We start from the raw sequence: 25,022 nt of genomic DNA, 5'->3' as shown, positions 1-25,022 counted from the left end.
CCCAACTTTTCAATAAATTCTTTATTGTTCTTTCTTGAGAACAATATATTTTGTAGTATTAAAAGCATTTGAATCACTGAATCTCCAGCTCATCTTTATTACTTGCCCAGAATTCTAGGTTTTGTGTCATTTGTAAAGACTTTATAATTCCTTTCAGGTAACTGATGATGTAAGATTAGACTGGAGTTAAGACCCTATTCCAAAAGGATTTCACTGGAATTTCTACACCAACTTGTACCTCATGATTGCATTCCAAAGCCTATAATTAGCAGGCTTAAATCCACTTAATATATTCCATATTCATTCTACATCATTCCAGTATCTTGGATAATTTTTAACCTCTGCACATTCTAGAGCTGTGCAAACACAAAGCATCAGCACACTTATCCTTCATCAATCAAATATGTAATCTCATAAAAACAATTTTAGGTAGGAAAGTCCAACTTTCTATCAATTCATATTCATTGTCATTATATAATGAATCTCATTTACTTCAGTACTCCAGTGCTCTGTCAGCTGTTGCTGTATTTTTCCCAAGATTGGCATCAGGCTGATAGACCTATAAATACTTGATTCATCCTGTTTACCTTTTGTGAATACTGACACAACATTAACTTTCTTCTAGTCCCCTGGATTTTCTACAGTATCTACAACGTACAGAAAAACAACAGTTTATCCAGGAAGCTCTTTGTATCTGCTTCTTTAAAAACTTCCATTTGCAAATTTTCCTGATCTGTTATTTAATTTAGTACATGTGGTTAAATAAACTTAATTTTACCATTAGCATGGAAAGCATTTAAACATCAATATTATCATCAAGTTTACATAAGTAAGCTGGTTTTTTCCCTTCTCAAATCAAATCTATCAGACACAGTTCCTTGGTCCCTGTTACTCTTAAAAGCATATTTTTATTTCCCTTAATGAGCCTATATTTATAATTGTATCATTTTTTTCCAATAATAATATTCTGTAGTTCTTAATTTCTAATTTACATAAATTGTTCTAGCTCCTTTGATACTAACTCCACTACAGACATGCCATAAAACAAGAGTTTTAATACTGGGAGACTGCTATTTGATGTATGTCATGGTTTAACCCCAGCTGGTAACTAAGCACCATGCCACTGCTCACTCGCTCCTCCCCCACCCAGTGGGATGGGGAAGAAAATCGCGGGAAAAAGAGTAAAACTCGTGGGTTGAGATAAGAATAGTTTAGTAGAACAGAAAGGAAGAAACTAATAATGATAACAACAACAACAATGAAATTACAATAACAATAATAATAAAATAATTGAAATATACAAAACAAGTGGTGCACAATGTAGCTGCTCACCACTCGCCAAACGATGCCCGGTTAGTTCCTGAGCTCCCCCCAGCTCCACTGCCCCCAGTTTCTATACTAGACATGACGTCCCATGGTATGGAATACCCCTTTGGCCAGTTTGGGTCAGCTGCCCTGGCTGTGTCCCCTCCCAACTTCTTGTGCCCCTCCAGCCTTCTTGCTGGCTGGGTGTGAGAAGCTGAAAAATCCTGGACTTAGTCTAAACACTACTTAGCAACAGCTGAAAACATCAGTGTGTTGTCAACATTCTTCTCATACTGAACCCAAAACACAACCCTATAGCAGCCACTAGAAAGAAAATTAACTCTATCCCAACTGAAACCAGGACAATGTATCACAGTGGAGTACAGAATGCACAATGATGAAATGAGAAATACACAATAATTCTTCAAGATTGTTGAAACACTATATGGATTTTGAGAATAAGAGACTCTTAACACACATATTCTGAAGTTATAGGTGTGGCCTGCCTGAATTACCTATAAGCAAGACATTTATTCCATGGAAAACTACATTAAGTCTAAGAAGCACAAAGTTCAGGTGCATGAAGAACAACCGCATGTTCACTTTCCTCCTCAGACAGATACTGCTGTCACAGCTATGCTTTGCCTTGAGATAACTTGATGTTTGCTGGTGCTGAAGATAACTTACTAAGCTTAAGCTAAGCTTAGGTTTACTTACATGATTTACAATTGCAGTGTGAGCAAACCTTAAAACAACTAGATATTAGCTGAATTTTTTTATTTTGCCATACATTCAATAATTCAAAACACAATAAATTTCTGGGGTTTTTTAAATTTATTTTTTAGTGGTAAGGAAGGGGAACAATGGCAGGAACTGTGAAAGTATTTGGTCCTGTCTGATATTTTAGTTTGGTTTAGCTTTGTTTGACTGGGACCAAATATAAAATGAATATTTGCAAAGTCTAACTCCATTTATACAGTAAGTGGAAGGTATATTTTAGCAAAGCAATGACATAGTACAGAAGAATTTCACCTGTAAGACTTCTCCAGCTGAGGAAAGAAATCACTGGTCTGCTAATACTTTAAATACATTATTGAAAGATGTGGAATACCAAATGGAAGACAGAATAAATATCATTGTTGCAAAATAAAATTGTTCTTAACATTCTTACAGTAGTTGTGAATAGTACTCAGTTTTGACCTATTTCTGAAAATGCCTACTATATGTATATAGGATAGTCTGCTTCTAGAAATGATTTCTGCTGTGCTGAGTTCTGTTAACATGAATGGCCAATGAAATGGACTGGGTAAAGCAGATTCCCCTATTTTTATTAATAAAACTGTTCCAGTTCTGGTTGTCTTTAGATCACTCTGAATGGTGCTATAAGGGCATCGTATAGCAATGGCTCCAAACATTTAGCACAGAATATTTACTCATATTCTTATCTTCACTCTCCTCCCTTCTTGATTTAGGCATGGAAAGAATACGACATGAACAACAAAAGAAAATAATCTAAGCAAGCTCTAAAGCATCTTTGGAGATGAGGTGGCCTTTGCCTTAGAAATGTCCCACACAAAATAAAACCAGTATTCAAACAGGTAACAAGCAACTACTTCCTCTTTCTACGTTGTCCAGCCAATACAATGTCAGCTTGAAAAAACATGGATCACTTAAATGAAGACCTGCCTACTCTTCTGTTGCCCTCAAAACAGACCCTTCTCATTTGAAAAATTCCAGACTGGCAAAAACTGTGTCTGAGAGCACTGGATCAAGAAGTTTCTGCTCCATTCAAATTACCCCATAAGCTGACAAAATAAACAATTATGCAATAGTAACAGGCTTGTAAATCTAATGCTTTACAATAAAAACTTGAAAGAGGATCTAGGACTGCAATACCATATTTTTTTGAAATCCTAATGGCTAGAAGTGTGGAGCCTTGAGACCCATCCTACTAGCTAGTGTCAATGCCATTTGCAACATAACAACAAAACACACCATGAAGAATGAGTCATTAAGCAGATACATACTACAGTGCTTGATCTGTTCTTTAGAGCAATACTGATGAATATCTGATAAACAGAAGATTACTCCCAAGATTTCTAGTAGTTACAGCTATGGGCATGCAGCAACCAAGCTGACACTTCCCTGATGTGCTATGAAAGACCCTATTTAATATTTCAATAGAAAATGCTTTTCAGACCCATGAACAATGCCACTGTTAGTATTGGACTCTCACACTGATTCAATAGGCTGATACAGATGTTGTGACTGACAGCAGTTTCTATCTGCAGGATTATTCAAGCATAAAATTGTTGTCAAGGCAATCCCAATCAAAAGCAGCTGGGTCCACAGAAGACACATGGTGTTCATATGACGAAGCTCTCATCATACGTAGATGCAAGCAAAGAAGGATTTTATTGCACATTCATGATCAATTGAAGGCATGCATAAATTACTGTAATTTTTATATCGCCGTTTAGCTACACTCTGAAAGAAAGAAAAAGCCCTAGTTCTACATAGAGATCAAAAGAGAAGCTATTGTCTTCCAAATTACCATTGAGCTCTAATGCAAAATTGGTACAACAGTCTGTGGAATGCTGATAACATTTTGTGCTGCAGTTAGCTACAGATTGTCTGAAGTACAAAAAAGTCAAAGTGTAGGTGATTTAAAGTGAAAGATGTTGTAGCATGGTTAAATTTTACTGGTTTGGGCTGAATTTTCCAGGCATGTGATTAAGAGAACTGATAGCTGTGACTCAGTAATCTCTAATTTCCAAGCAAATTACAAGAGAATCAGAAAATAAGAACATCTCTTTCAGACTATAGATTCTTTCAAAAATTTTTCATTCAAATAAAATTTAAAAAGAAAATTTGAGCCTTCAGAATTGGGTCATTGGGAAGTGGGCCACGAAGTCCGATAGCTGGCTCTGAAACTCATCTGTGTTGTGCTAATCACCAAGCTATTACTCCTCATTTATTATTTCACACTTGCAGCTTTTGAATGCTCCACCCAAAATATCTCAAGTTAATAGGAAGTAAAAATACTTAGAAATTCAAGCTTCAAGGCCATTGTTCTTTTTTGATGTGTACTAAAACATTGACTTGTAAAGGAAATCAATTTATGTCCAGTATCTCACAAGCCTAAACTCAGAGTTAGCCTGTTAATTCTGCTGTGCCCTAAGCAATGCTGAAATGATCTGAAGAAATCACTTGCCAAAACAAAAGCACACTTTATGATATAATAAAGCATATGGGAACAAAACAACAGCTAAGTTATACAAACAGACTGCACTGAATTGCTTTCTTAGATTAAACATCCTTAATATAATAATTACACATACAATGGTATCCGCAGCCTAAGCTGTATCAGCAAATTGCACACTGGGATCATACAGTAAGTTGTTTCTGCATCCACCAGCAGATTTTGAATAGTATTAAATATTATTTTGAATTTTAAATACAGTTGACATTTGTACCATTATTAGAAATAGAATTTAGTTTAGTTACAAAAGATTACAAGAAAATCTGCTGTCTACAAAAATGCTAATAAATAGGCAGTGGCACTTTAAATATATGTCAATGTCATAAATAGAGCAGTATGTATTCCTAAGTTTTCCTTAAGAAAGGAAAAGTTCGGGTAGCTTGCCACTAAGAAGAAAGGATTAAAAAAATAACTCGAAGACTAAATGATAAAATAGGGTAGCTATACCAAGCAACACCAGAAATAATCCAATAATTCTTCATATTTGGAACCCCTCATAAGCCTTAAAGCCTAGCCATTACCAAAACATATGTTTATAATAAAAAAAAAGAAAATAAGCTCAAACGCCAAATGTAAGGGAGATAAAATGAAAGCAGAAATAAGATGATTTTCCTGTTCAAGTGGGAGTTCGTTTCCATTACAGGTTCTGGAGCTGAACCAGGAACTGCACAAATAAATCTACGTACAGAGCTAAGGTGCACATGGTTTTGACTATTTGAGTGATGAAGGAAAGCAAGCAAGGTGTGCTAATCCATGATATTGGAGGAAACAACTGTTAATTACCTTTCTTGAACAGAGAAAGGCAACTATTGCCAAACAAACATGTAGAAATATATTCATATAAATATATCCAAAGAATATTTCTTCATATTTTTAAATTAAACTGTTGTAGTACTAGTCAATTATATGTTGTCCTTCTATAAATATTCATAACAACCAAGATTTCATTTGACCACTACATTCAAAAACTTTTTTCTACAATTTAGAACAGAAGTTTTGAATCTTAAATAAAGCAGTACATACTAACAGCAGGGAATCCCTTGGCTCCTTACTAGAGACCTGAAAGAGACACAACATTCTAATAGGACACGTTCACTACGACACCTATGGCTGAATGTAATATGAGAAAGATGAAGTTAATATTTTAATACTAAACCTTACATATTCCAGCAATCTACCTTTATTAGGCAATATTTTTATTTCAATGTCTAAAAAATTAGATGAGAAAAAGGTTCATGCTTTTTTAAAACCAACCAACCAAACAAACAAAAATAAATCAAGAAACACTCTTCTTGTCAGTGAGAAATCTAAAAGCTATTCAAAAGGATATTAAAATTTTCACTTGACAAACAGAAACAGTGTCATTTACTACATGATCATTCAGAATTAAATAACACAACTCAGATTTTGAGCATTGAGCATCAAATTCCTACAGAGCAATTAATGATTCAGTTAAAAAGAATCAAAATCTGTAGAAGAAAAATTAGGCACATTGAAGGAAAGGGCAATTTGGTCACTGAGGCTGGAATTTGTCTCAGCTAACTTTAGGTATCAGCGTAGCAGTTTACATCTGACCTAGTCAGCACAGGTGTTTTTTTATACTTTGTCTCAGGTCTTCACCATTCCTCTGATTTATTATAGATATTTACTTTAGCATAAGATGAATTCTGCACTAGACTTCATTGACAGGATTTCCTCCCACACTAAGGAGAAGCCAGTGCAATTAGCGTCAATATGTATGTCTATAGCTGGTCAAAGAAATTCCACCTAGGGTCTCAATGAATATTATGTTTAATAACCTCTGCCCTTCTCTCCTTCATATATTCAATAAAACCAGAAGTACAGATGAACAGTCTAAGCAGTTCAATAGATTTTGTTCTGTTAAAACACTCCTTGCATTTGAAGCCGAGTTCTCCATCTCAGTAATGGCATAAGACATCCTGCACACTGTGCAACACGTTATCGCCACTCCCTACACATCTACAGACCAACTGCAGCTCCAGTATAAGCTGATGTTAAGGCAACAGATCTGCGTTAGCTTTTACTCTCGGTATCTGTAGACTGTTGAGTCATTCCACAGAAGCACAGTTCAAGGTTGCAAGGGTGCCAAAATGCACTATGGAATTATTAGAAAAGGCACAATACGCCAAGACAACACAGTATATAACAGGGCATGAAGTACACCTAACAAAGAATAAAACAGCTCTGAAAATAAAAACTCTGAATTTGTCACATATTTCAACAGAAAGACATAAAGAAACAATTTAAAATACAAGAGAGTTTGCACTTCAATCAGGTCCCATCAATGATCTTTATTTTAACTGCACGTAAAATACATTTTGTAACAGTAATGCATATTACATAAATTCAGTGTGATTTGCCTGATGGGAAACTCATGCAAACCTATTAAAGGCATGCATTAGTAGCGTTTAGAGATTTCGATAAGTCTTACTCATTTCCATTTTAGTTCTTTTCTTTGAGCTTACTCTTCTTTTTTTCTTACAGTTTCTTAGTTCTCATTTTTACAAAAAGACATAAAGGATAATAGAAGAAACACTGGATGAACTGCCAGGCTCAAAATGTCGTGCTCAGCAGCACAAAGTTGGAGGCTAGTCACTAGTGGAGTCCTCCAGGAATTGATATTGGTGCCAATATTGTTTAAAGTCATCACTGAGGACCCAGACAATGGGACAGAGTGCACCCTCTGCAAGTTTGCCAATGATAAGAAACTGGGAGGAATGCTTGGTACACCAGACGGGTGTGTTGCCATTCAGAGGGACCCGGACTGTCTGGAGAAATGGGACAACAGGACTCCCTTGAAGTTCAATAAAAGGAAATGCAAAGTCCCACAAATGGGCACCGATAACCCCACGCACCAGTCTGGGTGGGGGGCTGACCGTTTGGAAGCAGCTTTGTGGAGAAGGACCTGGGGTCCCGGTGGATAGCACTTTAAGCGTAAGCCAGTAGTGTGCCCTTGCAGCAAAGGTGGCCAATGCCATCCTGGGCTGCATTAGCAAGACTGTTGTCAGCGGGTCGAGGAGGGTGATCCTTCCCATCTACTCAGCACTGGTGAGACAACTGCAGTGCTGGGTCCAGTTCTGGGCTCCTCAGTACATGAGAGACATGGCCATACTGGAGCAAGTCCAGAAAAGGGCCACAAAGGTGATTAAGGGACTGGAGCATCTGTTGTACGGGGAGAGGCTGAGAGAGGCGGGACCAGTCAGCCTGGAGCAGAGAAGGCTCAGGGGGGTCCTATCAATGTGTATAAATACCCAATGCGGCCAGGGGCAGGCAGTAAAAAAGACAGAGCCAGAAACTGTTTTCAGTGGTGCCCAGTGACAGGACAAGACACAACAGGCACAAACTGAAATACAGGAAATTGGACTTAAATACAAGAAAAATCTTCTTTACTCTGAGGGTGGTCAAACAGTAGAACAGGTTGCCCAGCAAGGCTGTGAAGATACTCCAAACCCAACTGGAGAAGATACTGAGCAACCTGCTCTAGCTGACCCTTCTCTGACCTGTAGGGGTGATCTGGTTGATTTCCAGATGTCCCTTTTGAGGTCTCTTCACAGAATCTCAATATTTCTGTGATTCTGTGGTATTTGTGGCTGCCACCCTCCAGCATATTTCCCTGAATCTCTCAATTTCATGACATCTTCCTTTCTTCCTCCTTCAAAGTTTACCCTGACTTACCACATTGTTTCTGGTTTCTTTCTCCTTCTTGCCTTCCTTTTTTATGCCCAAGACCTTGCCAGACTGGCTGCTCTCTCCTACTCCACCTGCTCTCCGTTTCAGAATTATCCCAGCTGGGCTGCAATTGTTATTTCAGGAGCGAATTTCATCTGCTGACCAGAAATATCCTATCACTTCGTAGATAAAAAGAAAAAACAAAAGGACTGAAAAGGGGTAGCTCAATTAAAATTTTCCCACAGAGAAGAATTTTCATATGTGCCAGTGAAAGGAAAATAAGAGAATTTATGCTTTCCCCCATGCTGTTACCCACACGTACATTTAGTATCTGGAAAAACCTTTCCTCCTTTTCCTTCTAATCTATCCTTCAGTGTTCTCATTTCTTGTGATGCCTTTATCACTTGAACATGTTTATGCTACCGTTTTTTTAAAACACCTGCCTATTACATTAACAGCGTCTATCCCCCTAAGTTGCCTCTCATCTTATGTGTAGACTCTTTAGGACAGGTGCCAGTATTTTGTTCTCTGACAGCACAGGAGTCTCTTAGCTCTTAAGACTGTACTAATGATAGATGATATTGTCTGTGCCTTGGCCCAGGTACACACTCTTTCTGTTCATCACATTTTTCTCTGTTTTTAAGACCTGTTCTCTGCATTTAAGTACACAAGATGTAAGACATAGTGTATAACATTCAAAAGCAACATTAAAGACTTTGCCGTAGTGATGGCTCCCAATGACAGGTTTCCCCCTGCCTTGGAAAGGTCAGGTCCTTCTTCTCCATTGATAACAAATGATCAAACTCATGCTGAATTCTCTGCTGAATAATTAAATAAATAAAAATAGCCCAAATCTTCAAGACCTAATTTGTGATAATGTGGTCATGGAGAGTCCTTTTTAACTTCAAATAGCTTTGGAAAAGATCAACATTTAGACAGATGCAACAACTACAGGGATATCATTTTACAAGGTTATAAACTTGGACACTCGCTCTAGGTTCAAAAAACCTGAAGTGTGGGATAATGACTTTACTGGATGGGACATAGAGTTAGAATGATAGAACAGTCTATCTAAATATAGTCTGAAAGGTGTTCCTAAAGTATCTGTCCTTACAGCCAAAGTGAAGGTGTGAAGTATTTTTATGAGGAAAATATACCTTGACAGAAAGGAGGGTCAATTTGTAAAGCTATCGAGGACGTTTAACAACTTTATGTCAGGGAACATGTCTGCATGGTTGTTAATATGTGGTGAAAACATTAATTTTTATTGTCAACCCTTGAATTGGAGAATCAAGAAATACTGAAATCTGGCTTGTATACTACCATAAAATGGGCTTGTCTTTGGAATGGTCACACTTTCTGTTTTTCTGTCCTGAGTGACTACACGTATCACATAATAAATGGTAAATACAGACGAAAGAAGGACGTTAAGTAATAGAGCTGGTGATAGAGTTCCCAAATGTTGAGACTGGCATTGTCCATTATGTGACTGCCAACATAATTCTTCATATTTCATTGCCCCAATGATTTCTCAAGTTCAAGCCTTCTAATAATTCTAAAAGTTTGCTTAAAGGGGTTAAAAAAAGTAGTGACTTTCACAGAATGAGCAAAATGACTCCATATTTTATGTTTTCTCCTTAACACATAGTTTAACCACCAGGAATCATTTATGAAAGGTTTTAAGGAGTCCGTTTACATTGTGGGTTGCACAGTCTCCATTATTTATTGCAATAACACATGCTGACACCACGTCTAACAAAATAGTTCCAGAATAAGCAACATAATAAATTGCTGCTTTAGCTCTTGAATCAGTTTGTATACTGTGTGGTCATTTTCATAATCTTCATTGCATAGCACTGCAGATTTCCTGATGACATTTTGTTTGCTGGAGCTGCTAAGGGTACACAGAACCACTGAACTCAAGTCCTGACCAATGTGCTGTGACTAACATGTAATTCACCATTTAACCAGTGCTGTACATGATATATTGGAGGTGATATGAACATGACCCTATCCTCAGTGTATTTGGGATCAAGTATTAATCTTCAGCAGAGAGCTTTAAAATAGAAAAAGCTTTTGATCCGAATGATCACAAATGCACAAACTTAGTAACAGACCTTATTTCTAGTTAAGAAAGATTAATTAATAAATTCTGTTCATAAGGACGGCTGTTCCCTCAGAACTGCGTATTACTATCAGAATATTTTACTTTTACAGCCATCATTTACAAATGTGCAAACTTACACATTTAGTGTAGTATATTCTGATGTTATTCTGGCTTTCAGAAATCATTTTGCCCATAGAAGTTCTATCAAGCAAATATAAGACACAGAACAACTGGAAAGGAAAGAAAAGAAAATCTGATTTATGAAATTTTTAACTTGTCACGTTTAACAGAAAATTTCATCCTTTTGGCTACCCAAAATTTTCTTTTTTTTCGCCTTTTTTTTTTTCTCCCACTATGCATACATGCTTGATTCTACAAAGGATGATTTACACCAAGGATGCTATTCTACTGCCAGTCACATCAATGCTGACCTGTAATAAATGTATTTGCATTTGGATAGAACTGGCCGCCTTTCTTTGAATGCCACTGGTTGAATAGGGCTTTTGCCAGCAGTTGAATATGGCTCTCAGTCTTTTGTGAAGTTGTCATATTTTGGGCTGTTTGTCAATTAACATCAATATGTGTCTTTCAGAATGCCATTAAGGTCAGTACTTCTAACATAGAATACATACATGTATAAATATACATACATGTATGTATATACACATTCTGTGAAATTGATCCAGGAAGTCACAAACCATGTGTAAAGCTGAGGAAACTCCATGCTTTTGTGTGCAACTGGATTTCTGGTGTTTTCTTATGCCAATATAAAAACTGATTTGTACTACTGACCTTCGATACAAGACAGTTCATATAGCTCGTCAGGGATCTAATTCAAAGCCTGATGGAAAGACTCAGACTGGATTTAAGGCACCGGAAAATCCTTCAAACTTACACAGCATAAGATAAAAACTTTTGAATAATACATTTTAAAGCTTAAAAAGATCTCTTTTTTCTTCAGGTTTTTTTTTCAGTCACTAGATCATATTTTGTAAACAATAAGTCACTCCTTCCATACAATATCCCCCTTTCTGTTCTGAACATGCCAACAGGTAACAGCAGGAAAAACTTTTAAATGTTATTTGTATGTTTAGAAACACATATATTTTCATAAACAACTTTTGACATTGTTCCTGTTCTCCCATGCCTCATTTCTTTCATCATAGAAACAAAAGTACTCAGAATATTTGCCTTTTTTTTTTTTTTTTGGGGGGGGGGGAGGTAACAAACATGAAAATAACGTAAGGATTGTTTTTTAAAGCAATCATATTATAATTAGAATATAAATCTCCATAAAAACATATGTTGTCTATAATAAAGGGCTATAACAAAGATATATAGAAGGAGAGACATAGAGGTATCTGTCTATAACAAATATAGCAAGGATGTATCTTAAGGAAAGTACTAAACATGTCTGCAAAGTACTTTTTTGTTATACTATAATTGGTTAGTGCACATCCAGTTACAATTCTAAACTTACTGCCTTGGAAGTGTTCCAAATGAGTAGTTTTCAGCATCAGTAGAAAGGTCTCTGTTGTTTCACAGCCTTGGCTTTTTTGCCGTGGCTCTTTTGGGTTTGTTTGGGGAAGGGGGATTGATTATGACTAAATATGCAAACTATATCCCTTCATACACAAGAGCAGTCATGTCTTGTGAGATACTAGAGTATCCTTCAGTGAACTTTCAACCTTCCTTCGAAACTTCCAGTACAATAGCCATATATTTAAAATGCAAGCTTATTCAAATCCTGTTGACTTTACCAGATACTCACATAGAGTTTATTTGCAAAGGAGTACCTTTTACCAACACAATAATTTAAAGGATATGATTTCAGTCTGAAGGCTCATTTAAGCAGAATAATTGGCATCAATAGCACTTACCTGACTGTGTGGAATAGAGGTTATACAGCTATTTTCCAGCTCAAAACCATGCAATAGCCATTTTAAAAAAAATAATGCAATGTTTGAAATTTATGAAAACTAGCTTTTTACTAACAAAGCTTTTGTAAGAGGCTTCTAGACACAAGTAGCGTGATTTTCTACACTGTTTGTGGTTAAAAGAAATGTGCTGTATGTAATTATTTATAGAGAGGTACTACAAATAGACTAGGATCTTTAGATCAGTTGATATGTAATAGTTTAGCCACTATAAAAATTAATCAAGTCATGAGTATTGCATTCTGTCCTAAAAGAATGACAAGCCTCTTTTCACTAAGAGAATTCGGTGACATGACTATCATACTCTCACCAGCCTATTGAACAGACTAAAAGAAACCAGTATCACACAGAAAGATGGATCGAGCATGAATCAATGTGGCAAGCACATAACCAAACAGACATGGAATTAAACAAGAAAAAAAAAAACCCAAACCAAAAAAAACAAACGAAACCAACAAAGATTGTCGCTTAACCTGTTTTGTCAGAGCTGGTATTGATGGTATTGGTAGTGATGGAAGTGAAGGTAGTCTTTGCGCTGTCCTTGGTAGTAACAGATTTCTGCTTATTTTTCATGGCTTCCAGTGCTTTGAGCTTCTTGGCATGTTTAGTGCCTTTGTAGTGGGCCGCAGCCTGGCTCTACAAAGGAGAACAAAATGAACCATGCAATCAGGCTCATTTCTAAACTGGCATTCTCTGTATTAGTACAAATACAGACTACCTTTCAATAATGGGTACCATTCACATTATCCAAGTAGTGACCAAACAGAAAATTACATTTAGAATGATGCTTGGAAAACAATGGAAAAAATACTCAAGCAACCCCAATTTGATAAATACAGTACATTACTGTATAACAGTATATGACTTTCAGACCAAAATAAGATTGGTTTAGTCTACCATGCTACCATTAGTTTTTCTATCAAGACTTTTTTTGCTTTTGCATTAAAAATAAAAAAAATTCTCAGGCAACAGGGAGGAAGGCACTCTCCTCTCAGTAGCTTTGCACTTTTCCAGTTTCTATTTCAAACTAGAGATCTTGTCAAAGCTTCCTTCAAAGAACAGTTTAGTATTAACATTGGTATCAGGAACTTCTCAGCAAAGACTGTAAAAAATAAACCAAAACACCCCAAACCTAAACCAAAGCCCAAACAAAAGAAAGCAAAACATAAAACAACCTCTTCAAAGCCCATCACCAAAGATTTAACTGAATGTGAGGCAGACATGCAATTAGCTGACTTTCTTACCAAAAGAAAAAAAAAAAAAAAGGATTACTGTTGTCTACCTGCTACAAAAGGTAGTGTTTGAAATTCAAAGTCAGGAGCATCCTTTCAAAGGAGAAAGCTCACACAAATCTTGCCACAGTCCCAAATATATTTTGGCTACTTGATATCATTAAGCTAAAATAGATTTTTATATGCATTACTATTAAGACTTATGTATTACACTGGAAGTATCTTTATTATTCTAAGAGTAAATACCAACTTTTCTTCATTTAATTTATGTTGCAAATATATTTTAAGAATAATATTTGAAGTGCAAGATAGAACGTTATACAAACCCCACTGGAATTAGTATGAATATTCAGAGTTTATTTCTTCTCTAATTATTTAAACTCCTATAAAAGATAGTCTTCCAGTTAACAACCTGAAAAACTCCTTATATTTTTATTGCTGAATTTCAGATTTTACTGAGAGCAGCTCCTTTCTTACTTGAAAGAGAAATTATTAAGGGTCTAGAAAAATAGTCAACATTTAGCTACTACAGAATTGAACAAATAAAAAGCAACTATGCTGAGTCAGCCCAAGGACCCACAAAGGTCAGTATTTTGTTTCTGGCATGAAACAACAGCTGATACTTAGAACATAAAAGAAAGGTAAAGGCTTTCCATTGAGGAATCAGAAGAATTAAAAACCACCTATGTAATTTAGTGGCTACAAACTCAAAAGATCAAAGGGATAAAAAGACACAGTCATTTGACTCACTAAGCCACTCATGCAGGTAGAAGAATCCTGCATTATCTGGCACATCTTAGTCATTAGACGTTTATTTAATGTTATTTAATGTACTGAATTTTGGGGAGATGAATTATTATAAGCTACAAGTAAATGGAGAGAGGAAGTTCTACTGAATGTCACAATAAGAACATATACTAATTAATCTTAAGATACATGACTTTCAGCTTTCATGAAAAGTCGTGATTCCTTCCAGATGCCTGAGATGTGAGAAGCTCAAGGTGAGTAGGAAAGAAGTGAGAGACCTTGTCTAAACCAATAAATGCATATATATGTATGTGTATACATGCATAGATATACACACATGCATATGCTTTTGTTGTATATTGAGATGCATCATTCAGTTTGGTTGAAAAGCCAGTTTCTCTGTACCTAAAATAATGTAAATATTGTATTAGGTACCCTTATTGAAAGAACACTGGACAGTGAAGTTATTAATTAGAAACACCTTGAACAGAAACAGCACAATCATGCACCTTTTACATTTCCCAACACATAACATTGAGACATACTGTAAGCCAAATACAAACAGTCAAGAGATGTTAATTACTGTTAAACTGAAAGACCAGTGTCAAGTTATGATGATGCATTAAAAATTACATTTTACAGTACATCCTCATGTTGCTATCTTGTCAAATATTTTTACAGTTTCTAGTAAAATTTAATTATTAGTCAGCTCCAGATTCTGACTGGACTTTTCTCCCTAACTAATAGTGTCATTCTTCACATATATCAGAAGTGTAGTCAGAACATGGTCCTTAATACTGAATTATGAATGTTGATACTAGTTTGATACGTAGCTCAACCTTCTTCACAGAATTGTTGGTGGAGCACCGCAGGTTTATGTCTCCTGCATTCATAGGTCTCTTCCGTCCAAATTCTCACAGCTACAGCTCCACAAACCTCAACTCAAGCAGAGTGTTGGATGCATAAGGAATATACAATGCGGGCCTATGTAGAAATCGGTGACCTTTTCAGTGTTCTGAAATATATGAATGAAATTGCTCCAAAGTAGAAACACATTGCTCAAATTTACAAGTATGATGGCTGCTACACAGAGTTGTCCATTACTCACTTCCTGCAGAGCGCTGCCAGTTTACCCAGCCTCTACTTAAAGAAGATCTTTATGCCTTTTTTATTCCAAGTTTAAATCTCCATCCTCTGTGGGGACATGAAGCCATCAGAGCTTGTTTCATTATAACTGTAGCTGGCACGTTAATGGTATTTCTATGTGAGAGCAGACAGATTGCTCCTAAGCATTTACCCAGCTCCAAATCAGTTTATGTTGAACCTTTACAACTGAACTGGAAGCCTTAAAAAAGAAAAGTCTGTCATTATCTTTCCTTGCAAAATAAGATGTAGGAAACAGAAAAAGATATAAATATATTTTCCAGCACAGAAACTTTAAACATGGTACCTCACCGAATCATTTCTTGCAGCCATAAGAGAACTAAAATAACCCTCACTGCTTAAATGGCATTTACTTGTAGCCTACAAAACTGGTTACTTAAATGGTATTTACTTGTAGGTTAAATGCAAAAATAAGATAGATCATAAAATGTAATTATTCCCAACTTTCATGCAGAATTAAGAAATATTGAGAGAGAGCAGAAGAGTTAAAGACAAGTTAGTTCTACTTTTCGGTGCCAACCATGATGCTTAAGTGAGTGAAGAGACTATACCCCTTCAGAAAGGTGAGAAGGGGTCTCCTTCTGGAACACTTCAGAGTTCAACAGTTACAAAAACCAAGAAGATAATATATACATGTTTATATATTACCTTACCAAGTTGTGCTAGAAGTTGTGCTCAGACAAATTACAAGCAGAGGTTAAGGTGAAACCCTGCATCTACAGAAGCCAATGGGAATCGAGGGAGGATTTCCCTTTCCACGTTTTGTAAAAGGGTACTGACATTTATAAATGTTCATCTTGATGGACTCCAGTCCCCTTTGAGAAACAACTGTTTGATCCAAAATCAGGTGTTCTTTCAAATGAAACAGATTCAGGACAATCCTAAAGGAAAAATTCCCTATTACTACAGAACACTTCATGATCATAGTCAATCAGCTATCCTAAAAGCCCTCTAATATTAAATTCTGTTTCTTTTTAGGATTATAAAAAAACACATTAGAAGAATATGTTTAAAAAGAGCTTACTTTCTTCTTTCATCATGATTTCCAAGTTTGCTCCTCACACCATAGTTTCCATGTTTGATTACACAGAATTAACCCTAGCACTGTGATGACAGGTCATTGTCAGCTAACAAGTGACCCAGTCAGCGATGAAGCATGCGAAATATGTCAAACATTGCTGGTGCAACATTACATTGAATTTTAAGAAACTATATCCATTCATGGAAAAGATGTCTAACAAGAAAGTAAAAGGTAGATTATTACTTCGTATCTGAAGTTGAAAACTCTAGGATCCTTGACTAAATTTTGAGGACTCTGATCCTGTAAATGACATGTAGACAAACTTTGGTCTATGGGAATTACTTCAAGGAAATGGCAAGACGTCTGAATAGCAAATCACTTTTCAAGCTTATTTATAATGAAGACCTGCCTATTTGAGCAGTACAGGTCAGTTTAAGCATCTCTTTTGCACAACAAATAATTTCCTCTGGTTTCATTTATCGGTCTTGAATAATTAGGAACCTTTCTAATCCTTACATTTTGTAACCTTCCCAAATTGTTAGAATATAAAAAAATTATTTGTCTATATAAACATTTATTGTGTGCGTATATATGTTATAAACACAAAGACATACACATACCATAAAAGAATAAAAAATTCTATATGCAGGTGTAAGCAGTTAGAAAGAACAGCAATAGTGTCAAAACTCAGCTGTATTTTCTTTGCCTAAGTGCAATATTGTACCACAATTACTATAAGGACATCATACTACCAAGCAAATTGCAATGTGTAAAATACGATGAGAAAGATGAATTATTTTAAATAATCCAGACAGTATTGTCTTACAATTACAGTCATCATATCTACATGGAAGTCTTCAAAATAAGTTTGTCTGCCTGACTAATGTACCTGTGTGAATCATATGTTTTCTCACTTATGTTCTTTAGGCATTGGTCCAACAAAAACATTGTGCTTAATTTTGTGCATTGAGACAAAAAAGGGTCTCCTCCTATTCTCAGAAAGTTTTCAACTTAGCAGCACTGCATCTTCTACCCTTTTCATATCCCTCCTGCTCCATATCATGTTACCAGTCTTACAGACTGTTTTCCTGCCTCAGTCATTACTTCTAGGCAACACTTTCATAATAAAAGCCAGCTCAAAGAAAATAACTTTTTAAAAGAAGTGTAGAGACTATGTTCCACAGATTCTTCCTCACAAAAAAACCAATCCAACTATCCTGCATTATGTCTTTCTCATTTCACAATGCATTTTGTAAGATGTCCATCGTGGACAGTGCTCTGCTCCATGCTCTCATCTGGACAATTAGTAGCAAGGCTGCAGTTTGTCTGCACCATTAGAAAGCCCCAAACAAGGGCTGAGAGTGCTGAAAAGTCCTTTTTGCCCATCTGAGATTTCAGTAGATCATTCATGTCTTTGTTTTTACCAGCTACTGGATGATACCATTGCCTCTGCTGTTATTCCCAGTACAACAGTAGCCATTTTGGCCAATACGTCAGCAACCCATGTCAGGATCCTCCAGAGTAAAAAGCTCTAAAAACAAAAAATGAGTTTCCTGGTTCAAACTAATACTGTCAGTGAGCTGGACACACATGGAAAGCAATAATACACAACTGCATAAGCCAAGAGGGAAATTGTTTATGAGATGCCTATGCTACGCATCATCTTAATCTCTGAGTACAGAATATTTTCCTAAAGCTGGGCTGTCAATAAGTACTTCAAACATAATTTCACAGATGTTCTAAGCACAGAAGAAAGTGATAAAAATCAAAAGGCCTTTTTATTTTTGGAAAAAGCATCGTATTTTTTTCTAATGACTCCAAAGCCTGGCCAGTCAGTGATGACAGCACTGCTCAGGGAAGGTTGCAGTATGCAGCTGAGACATCTGTATACTACCAGGTATGTGCTATTTACATAACTTGAGCTGACCTCTGCAGAACTTCTCCAGTAAGTAAACTGGAGAAGTTTGCAGAGACGAAGTCTAACAGCCTTGAGATTCCCAGCAGTTGGTTCTGCCTAGAACAGGGCTTTTACTGTGAGCCACATGTGAAAAAATGAGAAGAGGATTGTACAGTCTTTTGCACTGAGATGTATTTTCTCTATTTAGTAGGTAGTTTTTATTTGAAGCTACTTTAAATTTTCAAGAAGAATTTCTTACAAGGCCTACTGGTTTGTTTGCCCAGTGAGTATACGCAGGAAATTCCGGACTACTCACAAGTCCTATGCTTACTTTCTAGAAAACAGAGGAACTCCATGGACTTCAGCAGAGCTTCACAGACTCACAGTACAAGAGACAAACAAGCTAAGTACCTGTGCAAGCCTTTGCAGAATATGAGATTAAGTGAAGACATATGAAGTAATTTTTAAGGGTGATGTCAACACAATGACATGTTTCACATTGAACAAGAAGAGTATCCTGATTTCTGCCTGATACATACAAACTCAATCTGCAGTCAATTATAGTGCAGATAAATGTTTCCTGTTGTCATTTCTTCCTTCTGCTAAGCTTACCTTTATCTTCTGAATTGTGTCATTTCAATTTTTTTGTGCACTTTATCATCAACACCACTCTGTAATACAGAGCCAGAGATCTAATTACATTATGCACTCAGATGTAACTGTGGTATAAAACACCAAGGACACGTGTAACATGACTTCTTTCAGATATGCTCTGAGAGAAGGCTTTTGACCGCTAAACTATGACGGATCAATTTGCCCCTTTCTCTAGAGCCAAATACACAATAACAGAGCAAGTACCAAAAAGGACCTTTCTGTAGAAAAGAAAGTATTTCTCCATTATTATGGCAGAATAAAATAAACGTTCCAGCACGTTAATTCCCAGTTATTTAATTTTTTCTTTCCATGGAAAGAAAAACTTTCTGTTCTCTCTTCGCCTTCATAAAGCATTTATTCAATAAACATGAATGTACTCTGAGACTCAAGGATCAGAGCGAATGGGTGCTTTCTGAGCTCACTAGCTCCTTTGCATTAACAAAGCTGCTCCATCCCACTCCCTGTGCCTTGGCTCTTTCCAGAGCCATTTATATAATGGTGAGAGACTTCACCTGGCAAGAGTACGTATCACATTGTGAGAGATTGGCATTGACCCCATTCTTATGGTAAAACCAACCATCCTATAGTAAAATCAAATATTTTCATTATGGAAAGGAAAAGCTATTTTATCTTGATCAGATGCAGAAGGTCAAAGTTTCTTACTTAACATTGCTTGTCCCATAACACAGTATCTTCATGACCATGCATTTGCTTGCACTGTAGGCTGCCATTGAGTGTGGCATTACCTGAAACTATCTAAGCAAGATACAAAAAACTGCCTAGATATAACACACTTCACACTGCGTTCCAAGTAGACATACACAGCATCAAAATATATATACTGAAGGGAAGATAGCTCAAGTAATCAATCTCTTCCCATCCCTGGCATTTTTCTTTTAAGGACACCAATACTTCATGGAGCACAATAAAAGTTCATTGCATGTTTAAATTCAATGAACAGACTATATTTGCTTTACCATCTATTTTATCCTTTTTTATTGTTAAGGTAGATCAGTTTTAAACTCCTTTTGACAAGGTTACCAAGTTTGGTCTCTGTAAGTTTCTCCAACCTAACTGCCATAGTAATAATGGTTGGGTTTGGGGGAGCTCTTTTGATGGGGAGGTGAAATATGCTCTTTTGAAAACTGGTATAATCAAGGAAATTAACATTGAATCTCATCTTTACTGTATTAATTGGCAGCATCATTTATTTTCCCCATGGTAAATCTTATGTAGTTAAGAGTTTCAAGAGAATATTAAACTTGTTTGGGTTTTTTCATTCAGATTAACCAAGTGATTAATCTCAGATTAATTTTAGAATGAGACAGAAGAAGGTTAATCTATACACACTATGTGCTATGCATGTGATAAAATAAACTATATATTAATTCAGCTTAGTAGATATAACATATATGCTTCCAGTTTTGAATTTGGAACTGACATATTTGGAACTGAGAACATGAGGAAATGATATATGCCATTATCATTTTGTAGAAATGTACCCCTCCACTAGCAGTAGACACACCCACACATCTTTTATTCATTGTGTTAATTAACACCTTTTGAATAATATGTCAAGAATGGCAATCCTAAGAGTGGAAGCTGACATACAATCTATCCATGAAACAAAAAAGAAAATAAGCTCAATACAGTTGTGATTTACTTAATAATGAGTTTAATAGGTAAATGTAATTCAATGTTCAGGTTATACACAAACAATGTTTACTTAAAAACAATGGATGCTGTTGAATTTAAAATAACTGCTTTAAAGACAGTAATTTCCTGAATAGTGTTGGAAAGTTCAGTCTTTTCTGGTGTCATCTGAAAAGGAATGACAGTGGCGGATATGTAGCCAACACCTTTTTGAATCTCAGTACGTCGCAGGTCACAACAACTAATGGGAGTCAAGGGTGTACACATACACTTACCGGCCCAGGGCCTCGGTTCATTTAGAAACTTTACACTGACTGATCATAAAGCACTTGATTCCCTCTGCATCCAGCTTGTGAACTAATAGCTAAAGAAAGTTGAGTGGGTGGGTTTAGCGTAGCTCATCTGAGTGTTTTCACCTAGTTTCTGTTGCCAAGGAAACCATTTCTGTCTGTTTACATTCATAATAGCAATCTCATTGAATTCTTAGCTTCAGATATTTTTGACTGAATCAAAGCATCAGAGGTGAATAGCAATAAGTGAGACAAAAAGATACTACAAGAAATTTTACAGAAAACAGGAAGAGTGCATATTTAAATTCCTATTAATTCAGTACTATTTGAACATTATTTATGAAATTACAAACAAGTTAATACAACTTGTATGTATAAAACCACAAAAGAGAGTCCATGGAGATATTTTCACTGTGCTCTTAATCACAGACTTAATACTTTTATTGGAATTACTGTTTTTAATACTATATTTATTAGAAGTTTTCAAAATTTCAAGTTTGTCTTCAGAAAAATGTTGATTCAGCTTTCTGATTCTTTTACTCGAATGTACAGTTACACAAATTTCAAATTCTTCATTTTGGATTTTCAATTTATATTTCAATAGTTATTTTAATATAAATCTTTCCTGTGTCCTTTAGATCAGCTCCTAGCCATAAGCAGAAATTCAAAACCCACAAATAAGAAACACAAATGCTCACATTTCCTGATTCCAGCTCTGTTTTATGTGGACTGGGCTGTAGTCGGGTGCTTCCAAGGTTAAATCTCCAGCCTTCCAGTAGAAGGCTGTAAGTATATGTAAAATATTACATGAACTTTTCAACTATGAAAAGTTTTCACAGCTGCACAAAGATTGATAATTTAAGACTAGGACAAAGATGGAAGAGTTTACAGATTCATTCATTCTCCTCATATTCCAAGAGGAATCCAAGTCTTCCAGGTGCAGAAACATCCATGGATAGGCAATGTGTTTTCTTGGACTAAAAGGACCTCAGCCCACTAGTTCCTGGTTCATTTAGACAAATTTTGTATCTCTAAACAAGTCCTGTGCCAGTGGTTTGCTTTAAAAGTCCTACTGTAGGTTTACCCACAGGACTTCTCTTTTTGGGAGGAAATATATGTTACATGAAAAAGACAGAGGGAGAAACAAAATAAAATGAATAAGCACTATTTCCTACTTTAAAAAAATAATTATGTTTTATATAAGGAATTAATATTAATAGAAAACAAATACCTAAGCGGTGATACAAACTAGTGGCATACCACGGAAGCAAATTTGCATTAAGAACTAGTTTTATCTAAATGATTGGCCAAGAAGAAAATATTCTGAGAAAAACAATGAAAAAATCCAGAAGGACCAATGGTTTGTGAGGCATAGGAAAACTTGAAGATCAGTCTACAATACAGTTATACTTATTCCTTTACATAATTTTGTTCCCTTTGCCTTGCTTTCAGTCATTCTTGGGTGACTCTGTGAACACATTCAGAGCCAAGATGCTGGGTATACCTATAAGGTTTGCCAGCACACAAGTTCCATCCACCACTGCAGGGTCAGAGCCTTAGTACTCCGAGTAACCTCTTTTAGATATACATAGTGTACACAGACCTACTTGCAATGCAAGTTAGTTATAAAATCAATTGTTTCTTCTTAAAGTAATACATATGTGTGGCTAGATTAAGTCGTTCCAAAAGTTGTACAAACTGAAAAATGGGGTTTATTTCCTAACACAAGTAGGTGGTTGTACTATCATCAATACAGAACAGGCAACAATATCTTCCAGTACAAAGCTGACAGGTCAGCATCTTTCACTCCTTTAAGCTATCATCTGTTAGGTTCTATGTAAAAAGCCACAGTCAGGATACAAACCAGTACACAAAACCTAATGAGAATGTTCTGACATTACTTACTGTTTACACTGCAGTTATATTTTTGTCTCCTTCCTACAAACCTTCATTGTCTCCACTTCACATTACACTGAAACCTGAAAATTTGGGGTTTTTTTCCATTTACCAAAACCAAATACTTACTGAAGCTACAAGAAACCAGCTGTAATTCTGCAGACCTTACTGGGTAAGAGTAGCCCCTCTGAAATCAACACATTTTATATGCTGAAGTGTTATAGGACAGGTGCCTAAGAGATGGTCTATATTTCATGTTCAGTCACATTGGCTTTTACATTTCTCATCTCCTTTAGTCAAGCACAGGTTATCAGGTTCAAACCTAGAAGAGCTATATATAATTGTATGGTGTGTAATATGAAAAAGGTCAAACTAGACAGGTGTAAGAGCCCTTTCTGATTTTAAAACCTAAGATACCATTTCATGTTTTAGATTTGTTTGGGCAGAGATTATTGAAAGGGAGAAATTTCCAAATGGTGCTGAAATTTAATGCTGAGACTCCAAAATCTTTGGAGCAGGAAAATCCCTTCATACCTATTCACAATATTTATTAACATATTTATACTTATTTATTGCTTTTTATTGGTTTTATGCTGTTCTTCCTTTTGTTATTGCTCAGTGCTGATTCCTATCAATCTACATTAAGAATAACTGAAATGAAAAGAAAAAAACCCCCAAACTTCTCACACATCAGAATTAAGAATTACAGACATCATAGAATCATAGAATCATTTAGGTTGGAAAAGACCTTCAAGATCATCGAGTCCAACCATCAACCATGCCCAATAAACCATGTCCAGAAGTACCCCGTCTACTTGCTTTTGGAATATCTCCAGGGATGGTGACTCAACCGCTTCCCTGGGCAGCCCATTCCTATGTCTGACAACCCTCTCAGTAAAAAATTTTTTTCCTAATATCTAACCTAAATCTCCCTTGCCTCAACTTGAGACCACTTCCTCTCATCCTATCTCCAGCCATCTGGCAGCAGAGACCAGCACCCACCTCAATATAACCCCTCTTCAGGTAGTTGAGGAGAGATATAAGGTCTCCCCTCAGCCTCCTTCTCTCTGGACTAAACAGCCCCAGTTCCCTCAGCCGCTCCTCGTAAGACTTGTGCTCCAGGCCCCTCGCCAACTTGGTTGCCCTCCTCTGGACACGTTCCAGCACCTCAATGTCTTTCCTGTAGTGAGGGGCCCAAAACTGAACACAGTTCTTGAGGTGCGGCCGCACTAGTGCCGAATACAGGGGAACAACCACCTCCCTGCTCCTGCTGGTCACACTATTTCTGATATGGGCTAGGATGCTGTTGGACTTCTTGGCCACCTGGGCACACTGCCTACTGGTATTCAGCTGGCTGTTGACCAATACCCCTAGGTCCTTTTCCACAGGGCAGCTTTCCAGCCACTCTTCCCCAAGCCTGTAGCGCTGCATGGGGTTGTTGTGACCCAAGTGCAGGACCCAGCACTTGCCCTTGTTGAACCTCTTACAATTGGCTGCAGCCCATCGATCCAGCCTGTCCAGATCTCTTTGTAGAGCCTCCCTACCCTCAAGCAGATCAACCCTGCCTCCCAACTTGGTGTTGTCTGCAAACTTGCTGAGAGTGCACTCAATCCCCTCATCCAGATCATTGATAAAGATACTAAACAGAACAGGGTCCAACACCGAGCCCTGGGGAACACCACTTGTGACCCGCCGCCAACGGGATTTCACCCCATTCACCACAACCCTCTGGGCTTGTCCATCCAGCCAGTTTTTCACCCAGCAAAGAGTACACTTATCCAAGCTATGAGACGCCAGCTTCTCAAGGAGTATGGCATGAGAGACAGTGCCAAAGGCCTTGCTGAAGTCAAGGAAGATAACATCCACAGTTATCGTTATCATTATCACAGTTACCATTATCAGTTATCACAGATGTGATATATTGTCATGGTTTAACCCCAGGCAGCAACTAATGACCATGCAGCAGCTTGCTCACTCCTCCCATCCAGTGGGATGGGAGAGAGAATCGGGGGGGCAGGATGGACAGACCAAAACTCATGGGTTGAGATAAAGACAGTTTAATAGGGGAGAAAGGAAGATAATAATAATAATAATTAATAATAATAAAAACAATCGGAATACACAAAACAATGATGCACAATGCAATTGCTCACCACTCGCCAACCAA

At 36.8% G+C, this 25,022-nt stretch overlaps 1 protein-coding gene across 7 annotated transcripts in view; it reads right to left on the bottom strand.

Annotated features, from left to right (window-relative positions):
- The window catches only part of ZNF385D (zinc finger protein 385D), a 753,372-nt gene that overhangs the window by 366,432 nt on the left and 361,918 nt on the right, over positions 1-25,022 (bottom strand). For all 7 annotated transcript variants that reach the window (XR_007505851.1, XM_049798898.1, XM_049798899.1 and 4 more), the window contains one exon: positions 12,775-12,937. Coding sequence is in view for 6 of the 7 variants with exons in the window: in XM_049798898.1 (XP_049654855.1) it covers positions 12,775-12,937 (163 nt within the window). In the remaining variant the exon portion in view is untranslated. The remainder of the gene's footprint in view (positions 1-12,774; positions 12,938-25,022) is intronic.

Source organism: Accipiter gentilis, chromosome 4 (genome assembly GCF_929443795.1).
Source record: "Accipiter gentilis chromosome 4, bAccGen1.1, whole genome shotgun sequence".
NCBI lineage: Eukaryota > Metazoa > Chordata > Aves > Accipitriformes > Accipitridae > Astur > Astur gentilis.
Note: the sequence above shows the minus strand (reverse complement) of the source record. Positions and strands in the feature narration are given on the sequence as shown.